This window comes from Eulemur rufifrons, chromosome 30 (assembly GCF_041146395.1).
Source record: "Eulemur rufifrons isolate Redbay chromosome 30, OSU_ERuf_1, whole genome shotgun sequence".
Classification (NCBI taxonomy): domain Eukaryota; kingdom Metazoa; phylum Chordata; class Mammalia; order Primates; family Lemuridae; genus Eulemur; species Eulemur rufifrons.
The window spans coordinates 142255020-142277609 of NC_091012.1; the positions used below are offsets into that span (position 1 = coordinate 142255020).

The 22590-nt window shown below is 45.8% G+C and overlaps 1 protein-coding gene across 1 annotated transcript in view; it reads left to right on the plus strand.

Annotated features, from left to right (window-relative positions):
* PRKX (protein kinase cAMP-dependent X-linked catalytic subunit) overlaps positions 1 to 22590 on the plus strand; it is a 78170-nt gene that overhangs the window by 15790 nt on the left and 39790 nt on the right. The window contains exon 2 of the mRNA XM_069463643.1: positions 9579 to 9747. Within this exon, the coding sequence (XP_069319744.1) occupies positions 9579 to 9747 (169 nt within the window). The remainder of the gene's footprint in view (positions 1 to 9578; positions 9748 to 22590) is intronic.

Sequence of the window (22590 nt, forward strand, 5' to 3'; positions counted from 1 at the left end):
AGAGTGCTAGGATTATAGGCGTGAGCCACCGCGCCTGGCCGTACCAGCTGGTTATGAGCCTTAGGAATTCTTGCAATTGGCTGGCACTTACAATTTAATAAGGGGCTTACTTTTAAAATGTATAATCTCAAAACATCTTAAACATTAGTCGTTTTTGTTCTGCAAGCTGCTTTTACATCAGCCATTTGCTGTCCAGCCCACATAACCTCTCCTTGTGTTCCCTCATTATTACCTGCGCTGGTATTGGGTACCTGTGTGTGACTGTCTCATCCCTTAACTGTCAGCTCAGATGGGGACGTTTGCTGGTGTTGGTGGCAGGCCATTATGAATATATTTAATACCACTGAAACATACACTGCTTCTCCCTTTCCTGTATAGATGAGACTTTATTCATAACAGACGCCCTCCAACAGAATTAACTCAGTCATTTTTAAGGGTCGTTACTATTTTTAAATCTCTGAAATAAGAAAAGAAAAGGTGATTTCTTTTCTTATTAAATCATAGTTAAAACCTCTAGTGTTCAGCAGAAGGCATGAAATACGGTTCTTATGGGTGAGAATATGAATGTTTGCACACATGTAGAGTCTTATTTCAGTATTAGTGGTCATTTGATGCACTAGGGGTTATAATCATCCTGTTATTTTATGTCTTTTTTTCCCCCCTTTTTATTTGTAAAATAGTATATCTTAACAATCCTCAAACGTTTTGTTTCAACTCCTTTTTTTCCCCATCCAAGAATGAGTTGTGCAACATCTGGGATGGGGTAGTTTGTCATGAAGACACCACAAGGAAGTGCCTGAAATAACAAAGTTTCCACTGATGTAAATTAGTAAAAGAGTAGCGTGTCTCTTCCAGGTGAAGGTGCGTCAGGGGCGTGTGGGAAAAGCTACAGGGTATCCCTGTCATCCGAATATTTAAACAACAAGAGTCCTCGGCAAACCAGACCTGGATGTCAAACAGTGGGTTTAACTACCCGCCTTGGTCTTTGGGGACATTCTGTACAACAGATGGACCAAATGCTGAGTAACTCAGACATGAGATGTAAATGCAATTAATAAAAACGACGGTGGAATTTGACTTGCAGACTTGGTGAAACATGCCCTTTGTAGCTTTCAGGGGAAAGTCCCTCTGTGTCCGCGTCTTGTTCCAGAAGATCTAGAGGATGCTTCTGGTATCTGGGCTCATTTGCTTTTCTCTCTTGGAACAGAGGAACGGTTTCCAGGATTCTTTTGGACAGCTTCATCATTCTTTTTCAGAACAGACTGGATTTCTTAATTTTGCGGAATTCCCATTGTTTTTCCGACTTCAGCATCATCCGCTGCCCGGGCAAGGCAGATCGAGTGGTGTTTGGTCTTTAAAATGTCCCCAAGTTTCCAAAGCCACCTCCATGTCTTAAAGGCTTGACCGGGAGCCCTTCTGGGGCATTTGCAAAATATTGTGTTTTCATTTCCAAAGAGAACCTTCAACCAGGAGGAAGATGGCATTTAAAAACCCTATCGGATTCCGTGCAAAACCGTAACTACGTAGTGTTAGATAATTTCTTAACAAGGAAGCTAGAAGTTGTTCCTGTCTTGCCTGGAAAGCTCCTGTTTCGATGCCAAGTGGAAGTTTCTTTTCTAAAATAAGTTGTTGCATTTTGGGAACATCTTTTTTTTTTTTTTTTTTTTTAAGTTTTTTGGATAATGCACATCTTCAAAAGGGACAATTGTGGAATAAGACAACAGCATGTTTGCGTTGGTGGTTGTCTTTCATGACTTGCCTTTCTACCTACGAGACTCTGAATAATTTTAAGCGTGGGAAGAATTGGGAGAATTCTCTCCCTCACTTGTGACTGGGGGAAACCGAGTTTCCGAGAGTGTGGGTGTCTTTGTGCCACATTCCTGGGGGAGTCTCAGAGGCTGCTGGATCCTAACCCGCTTACTAACTCCGGTGTCGGTGAACTTGCACTTTTTCTTTTATTTTCTTCAGAATGTGTCTACCTTTTAGGGACAATCTCTTTGGTATCGAAGTGCTTTTAGATCCACGTGGTGCATTTGCATTGTGGGGAGCTGTGATGTAAGTTCCTAAATGCCTTTCGCTATTTTATTGCTTTTCTTTATTTTCCTCAATTGTGCCAGTTTTCATGGGCAGGATATTTCCACAGTGAGATTCGGTAGAACTCCAGTCTAAGGGATGCTCTTAAAAAAAAAAGAATTCCTTGTTTTTCTTGAAGGACTTACAAAATAAAGGACTTTGGTGTCAAGTCGAGAAATAAGTTTAACTTTGTTTATTGTTGTAGACTGAATTGTGTTCCCCCCCCCCCCACACATTCCTATGTTGGAACCCTGACCCCCAGGACCTCAGACTGGGGCTGTGTTTGGAGATGGGTCTTTAAAGAGGTGATTAAGGTAAACTGAGGCACCAGGGTGGGCCCTGATCCAACAGGACTGGTGTCCTTATAAGCAGAGGAGACGAGGACACAGACATGCACAGAGGGACGACCCCGTGAGGACACAGGGAGAAGACGGCGTCTACACGCCCAGGAGAGAGGCCTCAGGGGGAACCAGCCCTGAGACACCTGGATCTGGGACTTCCAGCCTCCAGGACGGGAGAGAACAAATGTCTGTAGTTTAAGCCCCCAATGTGTGTTATGCGATTACATCCACCCTAGCAAGCTAATATATTTACATAAGAGTTTGCCAGAATTATAGACCCTGGAGCTCATTCTCAGAGTGCCCGAGGGCTGTGTGTGTGTGTGTGTGTGTGTGTGTCTTTATAGGGAGGATCAGATTGAGTGTAATTTGTACATATTTTTTTCCCATTTCTTTTTAGCTAGTAGATTTTTTTACAACAAAGAGGAGAGAAGACTGCAGAAACAGAGTTAGATTATAGTTGAAAGTAGACTTTTATGCAGCTCAGAATATTTCTACTCACGTAAAGAAAACCCGAACACTTCTTAAGAGGACAGATTGTGATCAAGAAATAATATCTCTGGGTGACACTCTGCTGCTCCAAATTCCCGTTGTATCTTGTTTTCTAAACATTTGTTTTCGGATGAAAATATGACTCTGAATTCAGAGGAGTTTATCAAGGGATTTATGTGCAAATGACTGAAATAGTAGCCATTAGTTTGCAATGTGAACTGGGTTTTCCATCTGGGCTTGGTGGAAGGATCCTGTCTTCTCCCGTCCCGTCCCGTGGCAAGGCTCCGTTTTATGCACTTTCTTTAGCGATTGCCCCGTGAAGGCTCACATAGGGCTGGGCTGCCTTTGTGGGGACCCAGAGTCATAGTTCCATGGTCCTGGCACGTTGCCTTTTGCCTGTTTGCTGAAGTCCGTGCTGTTCCAACTGCCAGGCAGCCTCTCTCAGATCCACAGCTACAGCGGAATCCTGCGTTGGACTCTGAGCAGCCACTTTGCTGGAGAAGCCACTTGGCGGGGTTGCAGCAGTAGCTGCCTGAATTTGCATCCTGGAGGTGTTTGTTTTCTGAGGCTGCTGTAAACAGATGCCACAGACTGGGTGGCTTAAAACAACAAAAGTTAATTTTCCCATATTTGTGCAGGTGAGAAGTTTGAAATCAAGGTGCCAGCAGGGTTGTTGATTTCTTCTGGAGGCTCCAGGGGAGGCTCCTTCCTGCCTCTTCCAGTTCCTGGGGACTCCAGGTGTCCCTGGACTTGTGGCCACGTCACTCCAGTCTCTGCCTCCGTCTCCACGTGGCTTCTCCTCTGTGTCTGTGTCTCCTCTGCTGTCTCTTAGGAGGATACTTGGCATTAGATTTAGGGTCCACACGAATGCACTATGATCTCATCTCAATCCTTAACTATACAGATCTTCTGATGTGTTCTGCCTCTGTCTCCACGTGGCTTCTCTGCCATCTCTTAGGAGGACACCTGTCCCTGCGTTTAGGGACTGCGTAATCCAGGATGATGTCATTTTAATTTACATCTTAATATGGTCTGCAAAGACCCTATTTCCAAACGAGGTCCCCTTCACAGGTACCTGATGTTGGGGCTTCAACATATTTTTTCCAACGGACTGAATTCAACCCACAGCAGCTGGGAGGAGGGTGAATTCGACTGTAGTTAGGTGACCCGTGAAGCGCCAGGCTCGTGTGGGGTGTCTCTCGCGCAGCGCAGGGGCTGAGCCGTGCTCGGGCGGGTGGAGACCCCCCTGTGGACCTGCTGTGTAGACCACGCCCCAGGGAGATGCCCTCCTCTCTCTCTCCTCACCCTCTGGAATCCATCCCATGTACCCAGGGACCCCAAAGGAAAGTCCAGTCCTGAGGGTTTGTTTTTATTTTTTTTTTTCCTTTTTGCAACCACTTGGAATCCCACGCCCACCGTGCCTATTTTTATGCTATACAGATCTTCTGACGTGTTCTGAGTACTAGCACATTAAAAAAAAAATAGCCAACACTAACGTAAATCTAAGTTCCTCCTGTTTATTGCACTTCTGTTGTATTTTGGGCTTCGTGAAGACAGAAGAAAGTGCAGCCTTCTCCTTCTTGGCTCCTGTCCCTGCGTCCTCCCTTCTGTTCCTTGGACACACACAAGAGGGATTTTGGGGTTGCTGGTCTCCAGGGAGAAGTGAAAAAGCCACTCTCCTTTTTTCTGCTCTTTGTCACAACTCACTTTGTAGATTTTTTATTTTTTTCCCGGTTGTGCCAGCTCATTAAAAAGGGAGCCTTTCAGTGGACCCCATGTTTGTGATGATTCATTTAATATTTTAGTTGTGTGGCATTGTCTAAACATCCAGGATGAAGCATCTCATTTTTCGGTGACCTTATTATGTGTGTGTCCACATACGAAGACGCATGCCTGTGTCTGCATGAGCCTCCAGAGATGTCTGTGGCATTTTGCTGGGAAATGTTATGGGGTTTGCCAGTTGTGTCGAGAGTGGACATCTTCTCCTTCCTTCCCCCCTCAGCCCCTCCAGATAGAAAGCTGGATGTGTCTGCGAGTGAGTCTGACACGAAGGCTTGGGAGGGATGGATGGATGGATGGATGCAGAGAGAATGGTGAGAATTTCCGAGGCTTCCAAAAGGTAGGGAGTTCCTCCATGCGAGAGAGGAAACCTGAATCCTTCTTGCATTTGTGTTTAAAGATGAGAATTGCACATGCAGAGCGGCCCATAAATCTGACCCGCTTTCCCCGTCCGGAACTTGGCTGGAGACACAAAGGTCTGTCTCAGTGTTGGAGGAAAAGCCCACCACGCTAGACCTGCTATGGAAAGGGTGCACCCACCTTGCAAGTAGGCACAGCTTCCTGAGATTGTCAACGGTGCTTCTAACCACCTGACGTCCATAGACCAAGTGCATTTCAGAATTTAAAATTTTTCTGAGTTTGGGATGATGATAAGGCTTGTGTGGTGTTTATTTATACAATACCCTTAGCAGAATCGTGGCTGAGAGTTGTTATTAATGCGAGAATATTTCTGCGGTGAAATGAATGAATGTTCACCCAAAGGACAGTCAAGACTGAACAATCTTATGTTAGGTGAGGTCCAGTCTTTGACCAGGTGTGTCTGTGAAGACACCTCAGGTATTCAGAACCTTGTACATTTGGCAATTGACTAACCCGTTCTTGACTTTTCATCTTAAAGCTTTGGCCTTATAGCAGCACATTTCACAATTGCAAAGGTGTGGAAACAACCCAAGTGCCCATCAATCCATGAGTGGATTAATACAATGTGGTCTATGTATACCATGGAGTTCTACTCAGCCACAAAAAACAATGGTGATCCAGCACCTCTTGTATTATCCTGGATGGAGCTGGAGCCCATTCTACTAAGTGAAGTATCCCCAGAATGGAAAAACAAGCACCACATGTGCTCACCATCAAATTGGCATTAACTGATCAACACTTAAGTGCACATATAGTAATAACATTCATCGGGTGTTGGGCAGGTGGGAGGGAGGAGGTGGAGATGGGTATATTCACACCTAATGGGTGCAGTGTGCCCTGTCTGGGGAATGGACATGCTTGAAGCTCTGACTCAGTTGGGGCAAAGAGCAATATGTGTAACCAAAGCATTTGTACCCCTGTAATATGTTGAAATTAAAAAAATAAAACATAAAAGCTTTGACTTTAGAAATATTCTCCACATAAGATTTCACTCCTGAGTAAATTCCTTTCCTCTGCCTCAAATACTACCCAGCTTGGGGAGGAAGAAGGTCTCTAGGGTGGGCAGTGGAGAACTCTTCTTGAGAAGCTCTCTTGTGAGGGAGGAAAATTCTGATTTATGGAGAGGCACTCGAAAAGACTGTCCTTTGTGTCTTACTGGGTGAAGCTGCCTCGTGGCCATTGTTCGCTGCAAAGAGCTAAAACTAGGCATTGCTACATACGCTGTAGAATGAGGGCTGGGGCATGTGTATTGCAGAGCCTCCCAACACCAAGCAGGGAACCGTGTTTGCCTTTGTTTTCTTCTCACTACACTCATGGCTTCGCATCAACACCATGAAATGTCATCTTTGTCTTCTGTGCATTTAAGCTGATAAAAATTCCAGCAAGCCCGTGTTGTCTGCCTTGAGCAAGGTTGTTTACCGATGAGGTTCTGGAACCTGATCGTGGCTTCGCGGGACTAACCACGTCTCCCGGGGGAGGGGAGTGCCGCGGCACATACGTGCGTAACCCGTGTTGCATTCCGTGTGGTTTACACCTCACGCAGTTCAGAGAAAGCTGTAAAGAAGTTGCAGGTACAAATGTCAAGAATCTGCTGAGTCACAGCTGTGTTGTTTTTGGCGTCGGCATGGAGAAATCTGTCCATTGATGGCTAAAACGATATGCTGTCTAGTGAGTATTATTGCTACCAAGTATTGAACGTGTTCCTTAGGGTGGGCGGTGGAGAAAGATTAGCAAGAGTGGAAGGGCCCAGGCGGAGGAAGAAAGATTGAGGGACACAGTCTTCTTTGCAATATTAAATATTTTAGGGTGTGCCAAGAATTTCGTATTTCATAATGATTAAATCATCAATGGCCACATAAAAACACCTAGACTCTATCAGTTCAAGGTCTGCAAAGCCATTTCTCCATATTCCTGTCATTGAATCCTTTGTACCTAATTTTATTGTTACGCAAGACTGCCTCTAATAACATTTTACTTCTATTTCCAAATTACCTTTCAGTGAGAATATACTTAAAAATCTTTTATTACTTGCTGTTCCTTTCTTTACTTGTACAGCAGTTTTGTGGATCACGTTCTACTTCTGCCCATCATAAAATATTCATGATTGGAAACTCTATTTGGAAGCCAAGGTGACTTCTCTTCCTCCCTCCCCAAGCTGCCCTAGGAGCTAGTAGTGTCATTCGTTCATTCATTAACTCAGCTACATATTCCACAGCATGAGAATTTTAGTGTACAGAAAATGCTAAAAAAATGTGTAGCTTAAGTATGTCATGTGTCATGTATCAGGATCTATGTACGTTCTATTATAATCTTACGGGACCATTGACATATATGTGGTCGGTCATTGAGTGAAACGTTGTTATGTCATATGTGACTTTATAGGGTCTTCCGACTCCATTTTCCCCATGCCCGCTGGAAAGAGTCCTTTAAAAAATTGGAAGACAATACTAGACCACCTGACACTGCCTTGATCCCTCACCCTCGCTTAGAATGAAGTTCCCGGTCAAATCTCTGGTTTGCAGAGTCCAGCGCGATCCTCCTCTAGCCGAGTGGTTCGTCCTTGTTACTCACATTTCTGCTTAGATGTTTTGGAGACCTGCAGACAGCTGAGTGTCTGGGAGACATTCTTGGAGAAGTTCTCCCTGAACAAGCCTGCCGAATCACCGCCGGCTACTCTCCGCCGCCACGCCGGCCGACTTTAAGTCTTGGCATTGGACAAGGCACCCTCTGATATTTTCCCCATTGTCTCCTTTGCACCAGAAAAATGTCTGCAGCATGAGAGTAGAGACCTCATTCCCTCCTGAGATCTCAGAGCCCTGGGCAACAGGGAACACAAATTTACAGAATAAATTTTACGTGAAGTGTCCAGTAGTATTGAAGAACGCCTACATATAATTTGAACTTTTGGGATGTATCCTTTTGGAAAAGGTTCTTGTATGTCTGTGTCTAATGTGGACCTAGGAATGCTGACCTGTGCTTTGCATCTCCGAAGAGAATTTTCCCTCAACCCCCACGTAACAGGTTATGGTATCTCATTTTGCCTCTTTTCACAGCACGTTGAATGCACTTTTGAAAAGGCAGATCAGACCAACTGTAGTCTTGCATTTTTATGTGTGTTTCCCCACATGAACTCACATGTGGAGAGAGAGTTTTGTTCTCTCTCTCTCTCTTTTTTTCATAACCACTTTATTGAGATACGATGGACATACAAAAAGCTGTACACATTTAATGTATAAACCTTGGAGGAATTTGGAGATAAGTGCACACCTGTGAAACCATAACCTCAATCTAGACAGTAAACATATCTGTTGCCTCCTCCCTTAGCTCAGACTTAGCCTGGGGTGAGTTCGGCTGTTGTAGAGTCCTCATCCACGTGTGGTTATGCCGTAAGTCTGTCTTTCTGTGCCTGACTTATTTCGCTTACCATAGTGTCCTCTGCATTCATCCGTGTTGGCACAAATGACGGTTCCTTTCTTTTTGAAGGCTGAATAGTATTCCAGTGAAAATGTAGACTGTATTTTCTTTTTCCATTCATCCTGGATGGGCACGTGGGTGGATTCTGCGTCTTGGCTACTGCATTAAACGTGGGAGTGCAGGCATCTCCTTGAGGTCCTGGTTTTCTTGGGGTTTGCATCCTAGCGTAATGCAGGCACCGCAGACAGGTAGGATATCAGGAAATGAATAAATACCTCAATATTGATTAGTGAGCTTTGCTCATTTAAAGGCGCTCTGATTCCTTAGGAAGAGTCACTTCCAAAGCATCTTTTCTGTGGATTCCTTTATGTTGTCTGCTCCCCGGGGTGGAAGTACACACATAACGGAAGGTGGCGATATCTGTTTTCATTGCTAATCTCTGTCTGAAGCCGTGAATGGCTGTTTAAAAATATTCTCGGGCACTGACATGCGTCAGGAAGAGGCTGGTGGCGCTGGGATGAAGGCAGGTGGAAGGCAATTTGGAGAGAACTGAGAGATCTCGTGTACTTCCTGTGAAGGTGTCATTTTAGAAAGGTGTGTCATAAGCTCGAGTACTTTACGGAATCCGAGTGGGAACAGGTGCAGGCTGAGGGACAAACCCTCTCCCCTCCTGGGTGATCATGTTCTTATTTCCTCTCTCTACGGGTGTCTACAACCACTTCATTCCAATCTGTGCCAGATTTTTAAATAAAGAGACTATTTAGCAGGCATCACATGTGGGGGTGTGTTGGGAACAGGTCTCCAGGAAGACGCATTCGCAGAAACGATGGCCCATTTCTCCCAAATGGAAAACCCTCTCTGTGATGTGTGTGTTCAGTTGCAGACTCTATGCAAGAGCTTCTCTGTACCTACCATCCTCCTGCGTGTATCCCGATGCCGAGACTCTGAGGTCCGTGGGCTCTGTTTTGAGGTCCGGGTGCAGCCTCCTGCCCGTTGCATGGTGTGGTTGGTTCTCCACCATCAGGAGACCTGATCGCTCCCATCTCTTCTGTCCTCTCCCAGGCACTGGGACATTCGGCCGGGTTCACCTAGTGAAGGAGAAGAGCACCGAGCATTTCTTTGCACTCAAGGTGATGAGCATTCCTGACGTCATCCGCTTGAAGCAGGAGCAGCATGTGCACAACGAGAAGTCTGTCCTGAAGGAAGTCAGCCACCCCTTCCTCATCAGGCTGTGAGTCCACTCCCTGCCCAAATGAGTGGATGGATGGATGGATGGATGGATAGATACATACATACATGGATGGATGGATGGTTGGACGGATAGATGGATGGATGGATGGTTGGATGGATGGATGGATGGATGGATAGTTGGATAGATGGTTGGATGGATGGATGGATGGATGGATAGTTGGATAGATGGTTGGATGGATGGATGGATGGTTGGGTGGATGGATGACATAGATAGATACATGGATGGATGGATACATACATACATACATACATACATGGATGGATGTGTGAATGCATAGATGGATGGATGGATAGATGGATGGATGGATAGATACATACATACATGGATGGATGCATAGATGCATAGATGGATGGATGGATAGATGCATACATACATGGATGGATGGATGGTTGGATGGATAGATGGATGGATGGATGGATGGTTGGATGGATGGTTGGATGGATAGATGGATGGATAGTTGGATGGATGGTTAGATGGATGGATGGATGGTTGGGTGGATGGATTGATAGATGGATGACATAGATAGATACATGGATGGATGGTTGGATGGATGGATGACATAGATAGATACATGGATGGATGGATGGATAGATACATACATACATGGATGGATGCATGGATGCATAGATGGATGGATGGATAGATACATACATACATGGATGGATGGATGGTTGGATGGATAGATGGATGGATGGATGGATGGTTAGGTGGATGGATGGATGGATGGTTAGGTGGATGGATGGATGCATAGTTGGATGGATGGTTAGATGGATGGATGGATGATTGGGTGGATGGATGGATAGATGGATGACATAGATAGATACATGGATGGATGGTTGGATGGATAGATGGATGGATGGATGGATGGTTAGGTGGATGGATGGATGCATAGTTGGATGGATGGTTAGATGGATGGATGGATGATTGGGTGGATGGATGGATAGATGGATGACATAGATAGATACATGGATGGATGGTTGGATGGATAGATGACATAGATAGATACATGGATGGATGGATGGATAGTTGGATGGATAGATGCATACATACATGGATGGATGGATAGATACATACATGGATGGATGGATAGATGACATAGATACATGCATGGATGCATGGATGATAGATAAATGCATACATACATAAATGGAAGGATAGACAATATAGACAATACATATATATACACATAGATACATAGATAATTAGGATTTTTGAGAGAAACAACAGAAAGAGAGGGAGAGAAAGAGATTTTAAGGAATTGGCTCTTACGGTTGTGGGGTTGGCGATTTTGAAGAGTGTAGCATAGGCCAGGTAGCTGGAAACCAGGAAAGGTTTCCACATTGCAGTCTTGAGGCAAATGATTTCCTCTTTTTGGGCAAACCTCGGTCTTTGCTCTTAAGACCTTCGGCTGATTAGACGAGGCCCACCCATGTTACAAAAGGCAACCTGCTTTACTGAGAGTCTGCTGTTAATAAATGTTAATCCCATCAGATAAATAAATGAATAATCTTCACAGCAACATCTAGACTAGGGTTTGATCAAACCACTGTACACTGTAGCCTGACCACGTTGACCCTTAAAATCCGCCATTGTACCGGAAAAAAAGGCAAGACAGCTTAGGAACGGGCCACTCCATCAGATCCACAAGTGACCATTCAGTGAGACAAGAGACTGGTCTGTCCTAAGAATGATCGATAGATACTGAGATAGGTGCGAGATAACAGCTGGTAATTCGATAGGGAGATGTTGAGGGAGATAGGTGAGAGGTACATAATAGATGGTTGATAGATCATATGTAGACGGATCGTACATGCTAAAACAGGGTTTCTCGACGTCAGCACTGCTGACATTTGGGGCGGATTCATTCTCCGTGGTGGGGCGTCCTGTGTACTGTGTGGTGTGGAGCAATGACCCCGGGCTCCACCCACCAGATGCCAGCAGCACCCACACCCCCAAGCTGTGACAGCCACAGTGTTTCCAGACGTCACTGACTGCTGCCTGGGACCAACTCCGTCCCCAGTGAGAAGCCACACTGTAGAGGCACAGACAGGACTAACTGGGGAGGTGGGATCCCTTTTTCTGTCTTCTGAGCCTGGAGCCTGTGGTTGTTGTTGATTAGCCTGCGGGCTGGACATTGGGTTCACTACCATGTCATTCCTCCCATGGTAGCAGAGCCACGCTCATGGGTTTGGTTTTCCACTGGGGCATTCAGTCAGCTCTCTTCTGCAGGTTTTGGAAGGCAAGAGGTCTGTCCTTGTAGTTCCTGGTTGGATGACAGCTTGTATCTCCGCTGAGCGAAATTCACACCTTAATCTCTTCTTAGAGGCGAGTGAATATGTCCCCGGAAAAAGATCTTTTTTTTAGCATCCACAGACTCGAGTGTGGTCTGCATCTTCGCCGGTGCTTGGAACTGGAGGAGTCAGTACTAAAACCATTCCTTTGTTTTCCCGAGAGTTAAGGAGGAGAGAACACAGAGTTCTGACTTCTTATTTTGGCTTTTTGGCCCTCTCTCTGTTTGAATTGTAAAAGCAAAAATCTAGAAGTAGCCCTGTGCTTCCTCTTTTGTTATTGCCTGCAAAGTGCAGATGCCAGAGGAGGAAGGTGGCCACCGCCCCACTCCCCTGTTCCTGTTCCATGTCTGAAAATGATGAAATATATGTTTGGGGTTTTTTTATGGGGCAAGGCAAATGGTTCCAACTGGGAGGTTTAAATTCTTGTGATGGAATGAAAACATCTGTCCTCTGTCGGTGCCTTGCTTGAAGGAGAAGTGGGCAGGATGAGGAGAATCCCAGAGATAAGGGGAAGGACGAGTTAGCAGCTCTGTAGGGCAAGACGTATGGGGTTTAGAAAAGGAGGACGCCCAGGCAGGAGGAGCAGGGATTTAGTAGCAGAAGGGGGTGGGCAGTGGAAGGTCACTGTAGACAGGGTGGGACACAGCAGCCTCAGTCCCCAGGGGAGCTGGATGCGGGGAGGGAGGCAGCTCCGCTCTGGGCTCAACGGGAGGTGACAGAGGCTACAGTATCCTAGTGGGTTATTTAATGGCCCTGAGAATGCTGTGAGCCCAGGGATGCAGGTGGCCAAGGTGCAGACTGGGCTATGAGGAGGAAATGAAACGTTTTTTTGATTTTTTAAAAATTTCAGAATGTTGCAGGAGTACAAATGTTTCAGTTACATAAATTGCTTTTGTGCCATTTGAGTCAAAGTGATAAGTATGCCCATCCCCCAGACAGTGTGCGTTGTACCCGTTAGGTGTGAATTCACCCATCCCCTCCTCCCCCTCCCACCTGCTCGATTTCCAATGAATGGTATTTCCATATGTGCACATGAGTGTTGATCAGTTAGTAGCGATTTGATGGTGAGTCCATGTGGTGCTTGTTTTTCCATTCTTTTGATGTGTCACTTAGTAGAATGGGCTCCAGTTCCATCCAGGATAACACAAGAGGTGCTAGATCACCACTGTTTTTTGTGGCTGAGTAGAACTCCGTGGTGTACAGATACCACATTTTATTAGTCCACTCATGGACTGATGGGCACTTGGGTTGTTTCCACATCTTTGCAATTGTGAATTGTGCTGCTGTAAACAATCGAGTGCAGGTGTCTTTTTTATAGAATGTCTTTTTTTTCTTTTGGGTAGATGCCCAGTAGTGGGATTGCTAGATCAAATAGTAGTTCTACTTGTAGCTATTTGAGGTATCTCCATACCACTTTCCATAGAGGGTGTACTAGTTTGCAAAAAGACACTTCTTATCTGCGGAATGTGAGCCCCCTTTAGTTTCCAGGTGCAGAGAGGCGTTGCAATGTGGCAGCTTGGCCTCAATAATCCACCTGCTCCATGAACTCTACATGGGGTGTGGACAGCTGTAGCCCTAAGTTAACCTAACAGTGCCACACACTGGACACTGTAATTCCTACTGTCTCGTCCAACCATGTACAGCTGATCGCCGATCAATGTTATTTCCGTAAATGGATGAGAATTCCTAGTGATCACCTTTCCGCCAACCATCTCATGACTGTGTCCTTTTCTGTTTAAAGTCTCTGTTTTGTCCCCGGAGCACTTCCCAGTGTTTCCCCGCAGCTGTCTTCAACCTTGGCCCGAGTCCACTCTGTAGATTCAGTTTCTTCCTTTAGGTCGAGATGCCTTCCTCCAGCGTGTGCGTTCGGGGTGGAAGACACGGGAGAGAGTGGGTTCCGGTCTGGGACCCGTTGTAGGCAGCTGCAGCCCGGAGCCGTCTGGATCGTGCCGTCGGGAAAGGGCTGGTTGCCGCAGACCTGGGCCGGGTTGGAAGGTGGTAGAAAGTCGAAGGACCATGCCGGAGCCTCATTGCACGGAGAAGTGGAGGAGATAGGATGACATGGCGGCTGATGTTTCGTTTTCTTCTCTCCGTGACAAAAGCCCAGCTTTATGGCAGCCTGTGAGGGAAGGAAGACCAAGTTCAAAGTCAGGCGTCTCCAAATGAGGGAGGCTGGCTGGCTTGCTCGTGCAAAAAGCATCTTAGAGGAGGAGGCATCGCTACCTTGCAAACCAAAGAGGACAGGCCAGGCTTAGGGATGCTCAGCGGAGGTGACCTCCCTGGAGGTCCCGTTCATTGTTAACTCTTTACATTAACATTTTACGTTATATTATATTATGTTACATTAACTATTTACGTTAACGATTCCTGTATGTTGACTGTCTCGTTTCCCCTATTGATAGAGTCATAGCTTACTATCTATCCATGCTTGAATACCTATTTTAAAATTTGTGTCTTTATATTTTGCTAACATGGGCATCCCATAAGATTTTGCCATTCTAACCATGTTTAGATGTGCGCTTCTCTGGTCCTGAGAACGTTAGCCTGGTGCAAGTGTCACTCTCCTCTGTTTGCAGAACTCATTTCATCTTCCCAGACTGAAACTCCGTCTCTGTTGAACACTAACTTTCCCATCTTCCCCGGCACCCACCCTTCTCCTTTCTGTCTCTGTGAATCTCATGAGTCTAAAGCAGGGGTCCCCAACCCACGGTGATTTGTATAATTATCCCATTATCTATCACAATGTAATAATAATGGAAATACAGTGCACAATACATGCAATGTGCTGGAATCATCCCAAAACCATCCCCCACCCCCGGTCTGTGGAAAAATTGTCTTCCATGAAACTGGTCCGCAGTGCCAAAAAGGTTGGGGACCACTGCTGTAGGACCCCATAGAAGTAGAATCATACAGTATTTGTCCTTTTGTGGCCGGCTTATTTCACTGAGCATGGTGACACCCTCAGGGTTCATCCACGTTGTAGCAGGTGTCAGGATTGTCTTCGTTTCTAAGCCTGAGTAATAGTCTGTTGTGTGGCTGTAGCCTGTTGTGTTTATCCATCCATCCATCAGTGGGCACTTGGGTGGCTTCCACCTTTGGGCTGTTGGGGAAAATGCTGCCATGCACACAGGTGTGCACATGTGTTCCAGTGCCTGCTTTCAACTGCCTGAATGCACCCTCCTGCTGGACGAGGGGGCTGTGCATTGCCTTACTTAGTATCTCAGCATGTCCCAGCTGCTCTTCCTGCTGCGCACCCTCCGCATTGCTGGGTAACCTCATTCAACACAGCCTGGCGTGGGTCCTTCTGTACTGGGTGCTTAAATAGCCACACACTAATGCACACGTGCACACGCATGGTTTTGGCATCATGACATCACAGTACGCACACTTTTTGCCTCCTGCTTTCTCTGACATCCCTCTGGGGCATTTTGGGGAGGAGATGTCCGGGACAGTGGATGATAAGGCCAGGTCCCCTGGCTTTCCCTCCAGAGAAGCTCAGCTGTGCAAGACGGGATTGCAGGGACGGGACGGTGGACGTGGCTTTGGAGACGAGGGTGTGTGCCTGTGTGCATGTGCTCCTGGGTAACAATTTCCCTGGGCCACCCGCTCATCCCACACGATGACATCAGATCGTGCCTGCCCTGTGTTCACCTTCGCTGTCTCGGTGGCCTCTGCCTCTAGCTCAGACCTGCACCTGCCGAGCTAGACGTCGGCCCCCACTGCCCACTTCCCTACTCAGCCACTCCGCCCACGTGTCTCCCAGGCAACGTGGGGGTCATTCCACCCCAAAATGAATTCTTGACCTTCTTCCTTAATCAGTTCCTCCATCCCACTTCCCCATTCCATAAATAGCCATTCTAGCTCCTGGGTCCCACCCGGGCAGCAGTTTTTATTTCCTTTCCTTTGGCTCTGGATTCACTCCAGCCCTGAGTACTGCATTTTTCTTATTTACTTATGTATTTATTTATTTATTTATGGAAGAGGCAGGGTCTTGCTATGTCTCCTCGGCTGGAGTGCCGTGGCATCAACCTAGCTCACAGCAACCTCAAACTCCTGGGCTCAAGCAATCCTCCTGCCTCAGCCTCCCGAGTAGCTGGGACTACAGGCATGCGCCACCATGCCCGGCTTATTTTTCTTGCACAGATGGGGTCTTGCTATGTTGCCCAGGCTGGTCTCCAACTCCTGGGTTCAAGCGATCCTCCTGCCTCAGCCTCCCAGAGTGCTGGGATTACAGGCGTGAGCCACCGCGCCTGGCTGCACTTTTGAATTCTAAGACACGTTGACAAAGTCCGTTGGCTTCAGTGGCATTTTCACAGAAGCCACCGTAGCTCATCCAGACCCCCCGCCCTTCTCTCGATCTGTCTCCGTGGGGCTCACCCCTTCCTCCTGCAGGAGCCCGGGTCTTCTTTCTGAAAGGAAAACTGGACCATGTCTTCCTTTGCTTTCCAACGCTGTCCATGGGTTTCCTTCACGTACACAACCAAATATGACCCCTCTGCTCCCGGGGTTTGTCTCCTGCCTCAGTTTCCAACCTTGTTTGCATCTCTTCCCCGGTCTTCCTTCGACCTGCATCCACGCTGACAGGTTTGCATCCTACCGCTGCACTCCCACCTCGCACCTGCCTTTGCCAGGACTCCCTCCAGACATCCTACTGGGTTCATCATGCACTGTCCGTTCCCCACCTAACCCACAAGGTGCACAGTGGCCAAAACAGGATGCTCCCTTCCTAGGATTAAACATGTAGAGTGTTGCGTGGCACAGGGCGCGTCCTTGTCCAGGGTTTGTGGAGGTTGACACAGAACGTGGTTCATGAGTTACTGGTTAATGTGTTGACTGATTCATTGATTAGTGAATCCAATACGTACAGGGGGTGTTCGATCTGGAAGACCCCAGCTTTTCTCGTATCCATTGGGATAAACCTTTTTACCTCATTCTGCCCTGAAACTTTTATCTCTTATGGACTCCGTGCAAGGACCGAGCGAGTTTTGCCATGTATGGGAATTCTTCAGCCAGTAGATTGGCTGATGCAATTAATCCTGTTTCTGATTTTCTTTTTTTTTTTTTTTTTGATGGTTGAATTTCTCTTTAATTTTGGTGTAGGAAAAAAATCCAGGGGCATGGATCAAAGATCTAAATATAAGAGATAAAATTATAAAACTCTTAGAAGAAAACAGGACAAAAGTTTCATAACACTAGATTTGATAGTAATTTCTTGAATATGACACTAAAAGCACAGACAACAAAAGAAAAATAAATTGAACTACATCAAAATTAAAATTTTCTATGCAAAGGATAGTGTAAAAAGGCAACCTGTGGAGGAGAAAATACCTAATAAGGGGTTAATACGCAGAATAAAAAAAAAAAAAAGAACCTTAAAAACAAAACAAAACAAAAAAATATGTATATATGTATTTTATTTAGGTTTCATTGAGCTTTTTTGATCTGTAAGTTTTTGTATTTCAACAATTGTAGAAAACTCTTGGCATCATTTTTTTTATTTAAATTGGTTTTCTATTGTTGTTTTGTTTCTGATTTTCTAAACTCAAGTTTGAATTCTTCTGTGGTCACCGAGACACCATCCTGTCATTCCATAGTTCCGACGTGGTGACTTCACTTTATAAACTTTTTTGGGGAGATTGTAAAGTCAGTATCGCTTTGGACATTTTGGTCCTAATCTTTAACGACACCCAGCTCTTTACAAATTCTGTACATGTAAGAAAAGTCTTATGTAGAGATTTGAAAGAAGATGTGCTAGAGCAGCCATCCCCAACCTTTTTCGCACCAGGGACTGGTTTCATAGAAGACAATTTTTTTCCATGGACCGGGGAGGTGGGGGGATGGTTTCAGGATAATTCGAGCGCATTACATTTATTGTGCACTTTGTCTCTATTATTTTTACATTGCAATGTAGAATGAAATAATTATACACCTCACCATAATGCAGAATCTAACGCTGCCCCTGATCTGACCGGAGGCGGAGCTCAGGCGGTGATGTGAGTGATGGGGAGCGGCTGTAAATACAGATGAAGCTTCCCCTCGCTCACCCATCTCTTGCTGTGTGGCCCGGTTCCTAGCAGCCCACAGACTCATACCAGTCCACACCCCAGTTGTTGGGGACCACAGTGTTAGAGGAGTTTTTTTTTTTCCCCCCTTCGGATATTTATTTAACTTCAGTGATTTGGAAAAAGGTAGGGAAGTCAGAGTCTTGTAGATTTTTGTTCTTTTTTCTTATACTAATATGTTTTTACTCGCTATGGGGTACTTTTATGTGTAAAATGTTACTACTCCATGTTGCTGATGAGTGGCTACACATTAGTGTGTGGGTAAAAATGATGCATCCAGCTATAATGATCGGCTGGCTTTCTTGAGCATTAGGGTTTGTTGATGTCTTGTTTGATTTTACTGAAATGCTGGTGGGAAAAACCTATCTTCATGCATCTCTGTATATCTGGGTACTTCTCCCTATTCAACTTTTTCTTTACTTTTCTTTCTTTTTTTTTTTTTTTTTTATTTTGTTTTGTTTTCTTTGGTTTCCTTTCCTTTCCTTCCCTCTTTTGACACGAAGTCCCAACTCTCTTCCTCAATGGACCAACTTACCCATGAATGGAATCGCAACTTACCCCCGAAGCCAGGTGGCTGAATCTGAGATCTTCAGCCGATCCCTGCGGCTGCCTGAATCTCTGGGTCTCCACCCACACTCTTCGGGGCCGACATAGTCCACAGACTTGCTCAGCCCTGAGACTTCAAATCCTTCTAATCTCCCACCAGAGCGAATCATCTCTGATGGAACTGCAGGCTGACTCCGGCTGGGTTGTCACGACATGATGCGTTGTGTTTAAGAGTACCGGGGCACGTCCTTACCCTGGTGTTGGGAGGACAGGGGTGGATACGGGATATTTCCAAGGAGTGTGTGCATAGTAATTGATGAGTGTATGTGTGCACCCTCATGTGTGTGTCTCCTGTGTATTTGAGGCTCAGGGAGAGGTAGGGATGCGTGTATTTTCTTTGACCAAACTGACAGTTGTAGACAGTGGTTTTGCTCTTGCTTCTGCATGATTTTGACCATTTACCCGAATGTTTATAGCAGCACAATTCACAATTGCAAAGATGTGGAAACAACCCAAATGCCCATCAATTCATGAATGGGTTAGCAAAATGTGGTATATGTATGCCATGGAATATTACTCAGCTATTAGAAATAATGGCGATATGGCATCTCTTTGGTTCTCCTGGAGAGAGTTGGAACCCATTCTTTTAAGTGAAGTATCCCAAGAATGGAAAAATAAGCACCACATGTACTCACCAGCACACTGGTTTCCCTGATCATCACCTAAGTGCACATTTGGGAATAACACCAATTGGGTATGGGACCGAGGTGGGGGCTGGGGGGAAGGGATGGGTGTATACCTACTTGATGAGTGCGATGCGCACTGCCTGGGGAATGGACACGCTTGAAGCTCAGACTCAGGGGGATGGGGGGGCATGGGCAATATATATAACCTGAACTTTTGTACCCCCATAATGAGCTGAAATAAAAATAAAAAAAAAAAAAATATTTGGCCAAACATGTTATCAGATCTTTGGAGGCATATGCGTCTATATAAATATGTAATTTAAAAAAAGAAAAAAAAAAAAGAACTCCATGCTTCCGAGACTTTACTTAGAACGGTCTCCAGTTCCATCCAGGTTGTTACAAAAGATACCACATCACCATTGTTTTTTGTGGCTGAGTAGAACTCCATGGTGTACACAGACCACATTTTATTAATCCACTCATGCATGGATGGGCACTTGGGTTGTTTCCACATCTTTGCAATTGTGAATTGTGCTGCTATAAACATTCGAGTGCAGGTGTCTTTTTTATAGAATGTCTTTTTTTTTTCCCCTTTGGGTAGATGCCCAGTAGTGGGATTGCTGGATCAAATGGTAGTTCTACTTTTAGTTCTTGGAGGTATCTGCATGCTACTTTCCGGAGGGGTTGTACTATCTGGGTGAAGGACATACTTATGACTTTGACTCAAACTGTACAAAAACAAATTATGTACCCAAAACATGTGCACCCCTGTAATATTCTGAACGGAAAACAAGAGTGCCATGCTTCCCCCAAATCTTACAGCATCACACCTTTGCTGGTGAATTCTAGCTAAATTTGCCTTCAACCCTGCCCTGAAGAAATGTAGACGGTCACTGGCTTCCACACAGATTGACGGTAAAAGTGCACCAGGAAGATATCGGCTGGACCACAGCACATGTTAATATTTCCCCACCAGAACAGTGAAACCGTGGTGGGGGTCTAAGCCCATGCACCAAAGCACAGTTTGACCGTCACGCCTTTGAAATACTGTGTGCTTGGCAATGCAGCGTAACAGAAAGCAACACTCTTGCCCAGCTAGCCATGGCACAAACCACTAAAATAGGGCATTTGGCCAAAAAAAAGTGACTGGAGATCTCGACTTCACTTCGTGTGGGTGTCTGGTGGGACCTTATCTGGGGGAGCTTCCTTCAGAAAGTAACAGCAGCGACAAACCACCCCTCTCCCCGCAAGCCCTCTTCCTGCATCCCTGTATGGCCAAAAGCCGCAAATCTTGAACTTGCTGAGCTGTAAGAAATGAGGGGCAGAGACAGACCCGGAGCCTTCAGGTAACAAAAGCAAGGAGTCCTGGGCTCCCTTCGAATCCAACCACAAGGCTGAGAAAGGAAGGTGTCGATACAGCTGCTATTTGTGGGTACAGCTGCTATTTGTGGGTAGCTCGGTCCCTTAAATGCATGGTTCTTGCAAAGACTGCAAATGTAAATGTGCATTAGGGAAAAGCCTTTTGTATAGGAGACTACTACGTATAAACATTGGGATTAGTTACTTGAGTGTGCATTTGAAATGCAGAAGACTGTGTTGTTTATATGTGGGTTTTCCTTTTCACAGGGATTACGATTGGGTCATCCTTCCTCCCTACAGGTGTATCTTTTTACTTATCTTTATTTTCTCCTACTTTCCTAACCACGCCGCGTGGTTATATTTTTATGATTTCCCTTTGAATAAATCTCTGCGTCCTTGCAAGCCGTCTCCCCAAATCCTGGGTCTTCCTTCCACCTTCTTTTAGGGATATAATCTGAGCTAGGAGACAAGCCCTTCTGGTCAACGCTGAGCATCCTCCCGGGCACTGTTGGGTTTTCTTTGAGGACCAGGTAGATGCAGCTCCTTGGGGTCAGCCTTGGAGGGGAAGCGTCCGTCATGTTGGAGTTGAGACAAAACACAGAGACACGTGTGTCCTGCTCTTGCTCCATGTCCAGGTCTTGGGCACGCTGGGGTCTTCCAAGTCCTCTCAAAACACAAAGCCCTGAATTCCAAATCTTGTCTGATTTTTCCCTGCATCTTTTTTATGTGAAAACCTTCTCTCATCATCAACGCTTATCTCTCAAAAGCGTGTTTGTTTCTGTTCCTTTTGCTAAGCCTTCTAAGATACACACGAGACCTGGCATCTTCTCTCTTCTTTCTTTAATTTCTTCTCTTTCCTCCTCAGTTCCTCCCTGCTGCCTTTTCTCGCATTGGTAGAGCGAATCGACACCTTTGTAAGGAGGATGCATCTCGTTTAACTATTTCTCCTGCAAGCTCCTACCAGTAATTGCTTAGAAATAACCTTATTTGGGGCTTTTTGAACGGCTACCTTTCCCCAGCAGGTGTGGGATGCACTCTGTTAATTTACTGTTAATTTCTAAGCTTGACCACGGTTCCAGAGCTATTGAAGCAGGGGTGATCTCTGAAGATCTGGGCGCTGTATGTGAGTTTGCAAGGGCTGCCATAGCAAAGTTGCAGGGACTCGGTGGCTTGAATAACAGGTGACTATTTTCTTACAGTTCTAGAGGCTGGAAGTCCCAGATCCAGGTGTCTCAGCGTTGGTTCCTCCTGAGGCCTCTCTCCTGGGCGTGTAGACATCGTCTTCTCCCTGTGTCCTCACGGGGTTGTCCCTCTGTGCGTGTCTGTGTCCTCATCTCCTCTGCTTACAAGGACACCAGTCCTGTTGGATCAGGGTCAACCCTTATAACCTCATTTTAACTAAATTACCTCCTTAAAGGTCCTATCTCTACATAAACAGCCACATTCTGGGGTCTTGAAGGTTGGTAGTTCAACATATGAATATTGGCCAGGGCGGGAGGGGGAGACACAAATCATCGCATAACAGACTGTTAACTGGTTTATTACCGAAACATTGTATTTGCTCTTCATTCATCCCAAGACTGTTTAACAGGACATAAGCATCAGTTGTAGTCTGAATATGTCACCACCCCCAAATTCATATATTGAAATCCTCACCCCCAAGGTGACAGTGTTAGGAGGTGGGGCCTTTGGGAGGTGACTAGGTCACGAGGGTGGAGCCTCACGGATGGGATCAGTGTCCTTTTTTTTTTTTTTTTTTTTTTTAGACAGAGTCTCGTTCTGTTGCCCAGGCTAGAGTGAGTGCCGTGGCGTCAGCCTAGCTCACAGCAACCTCAAACTCCTGGGCTCAAGCGATCCTCCTGTCTCAGCCTCCCGAGT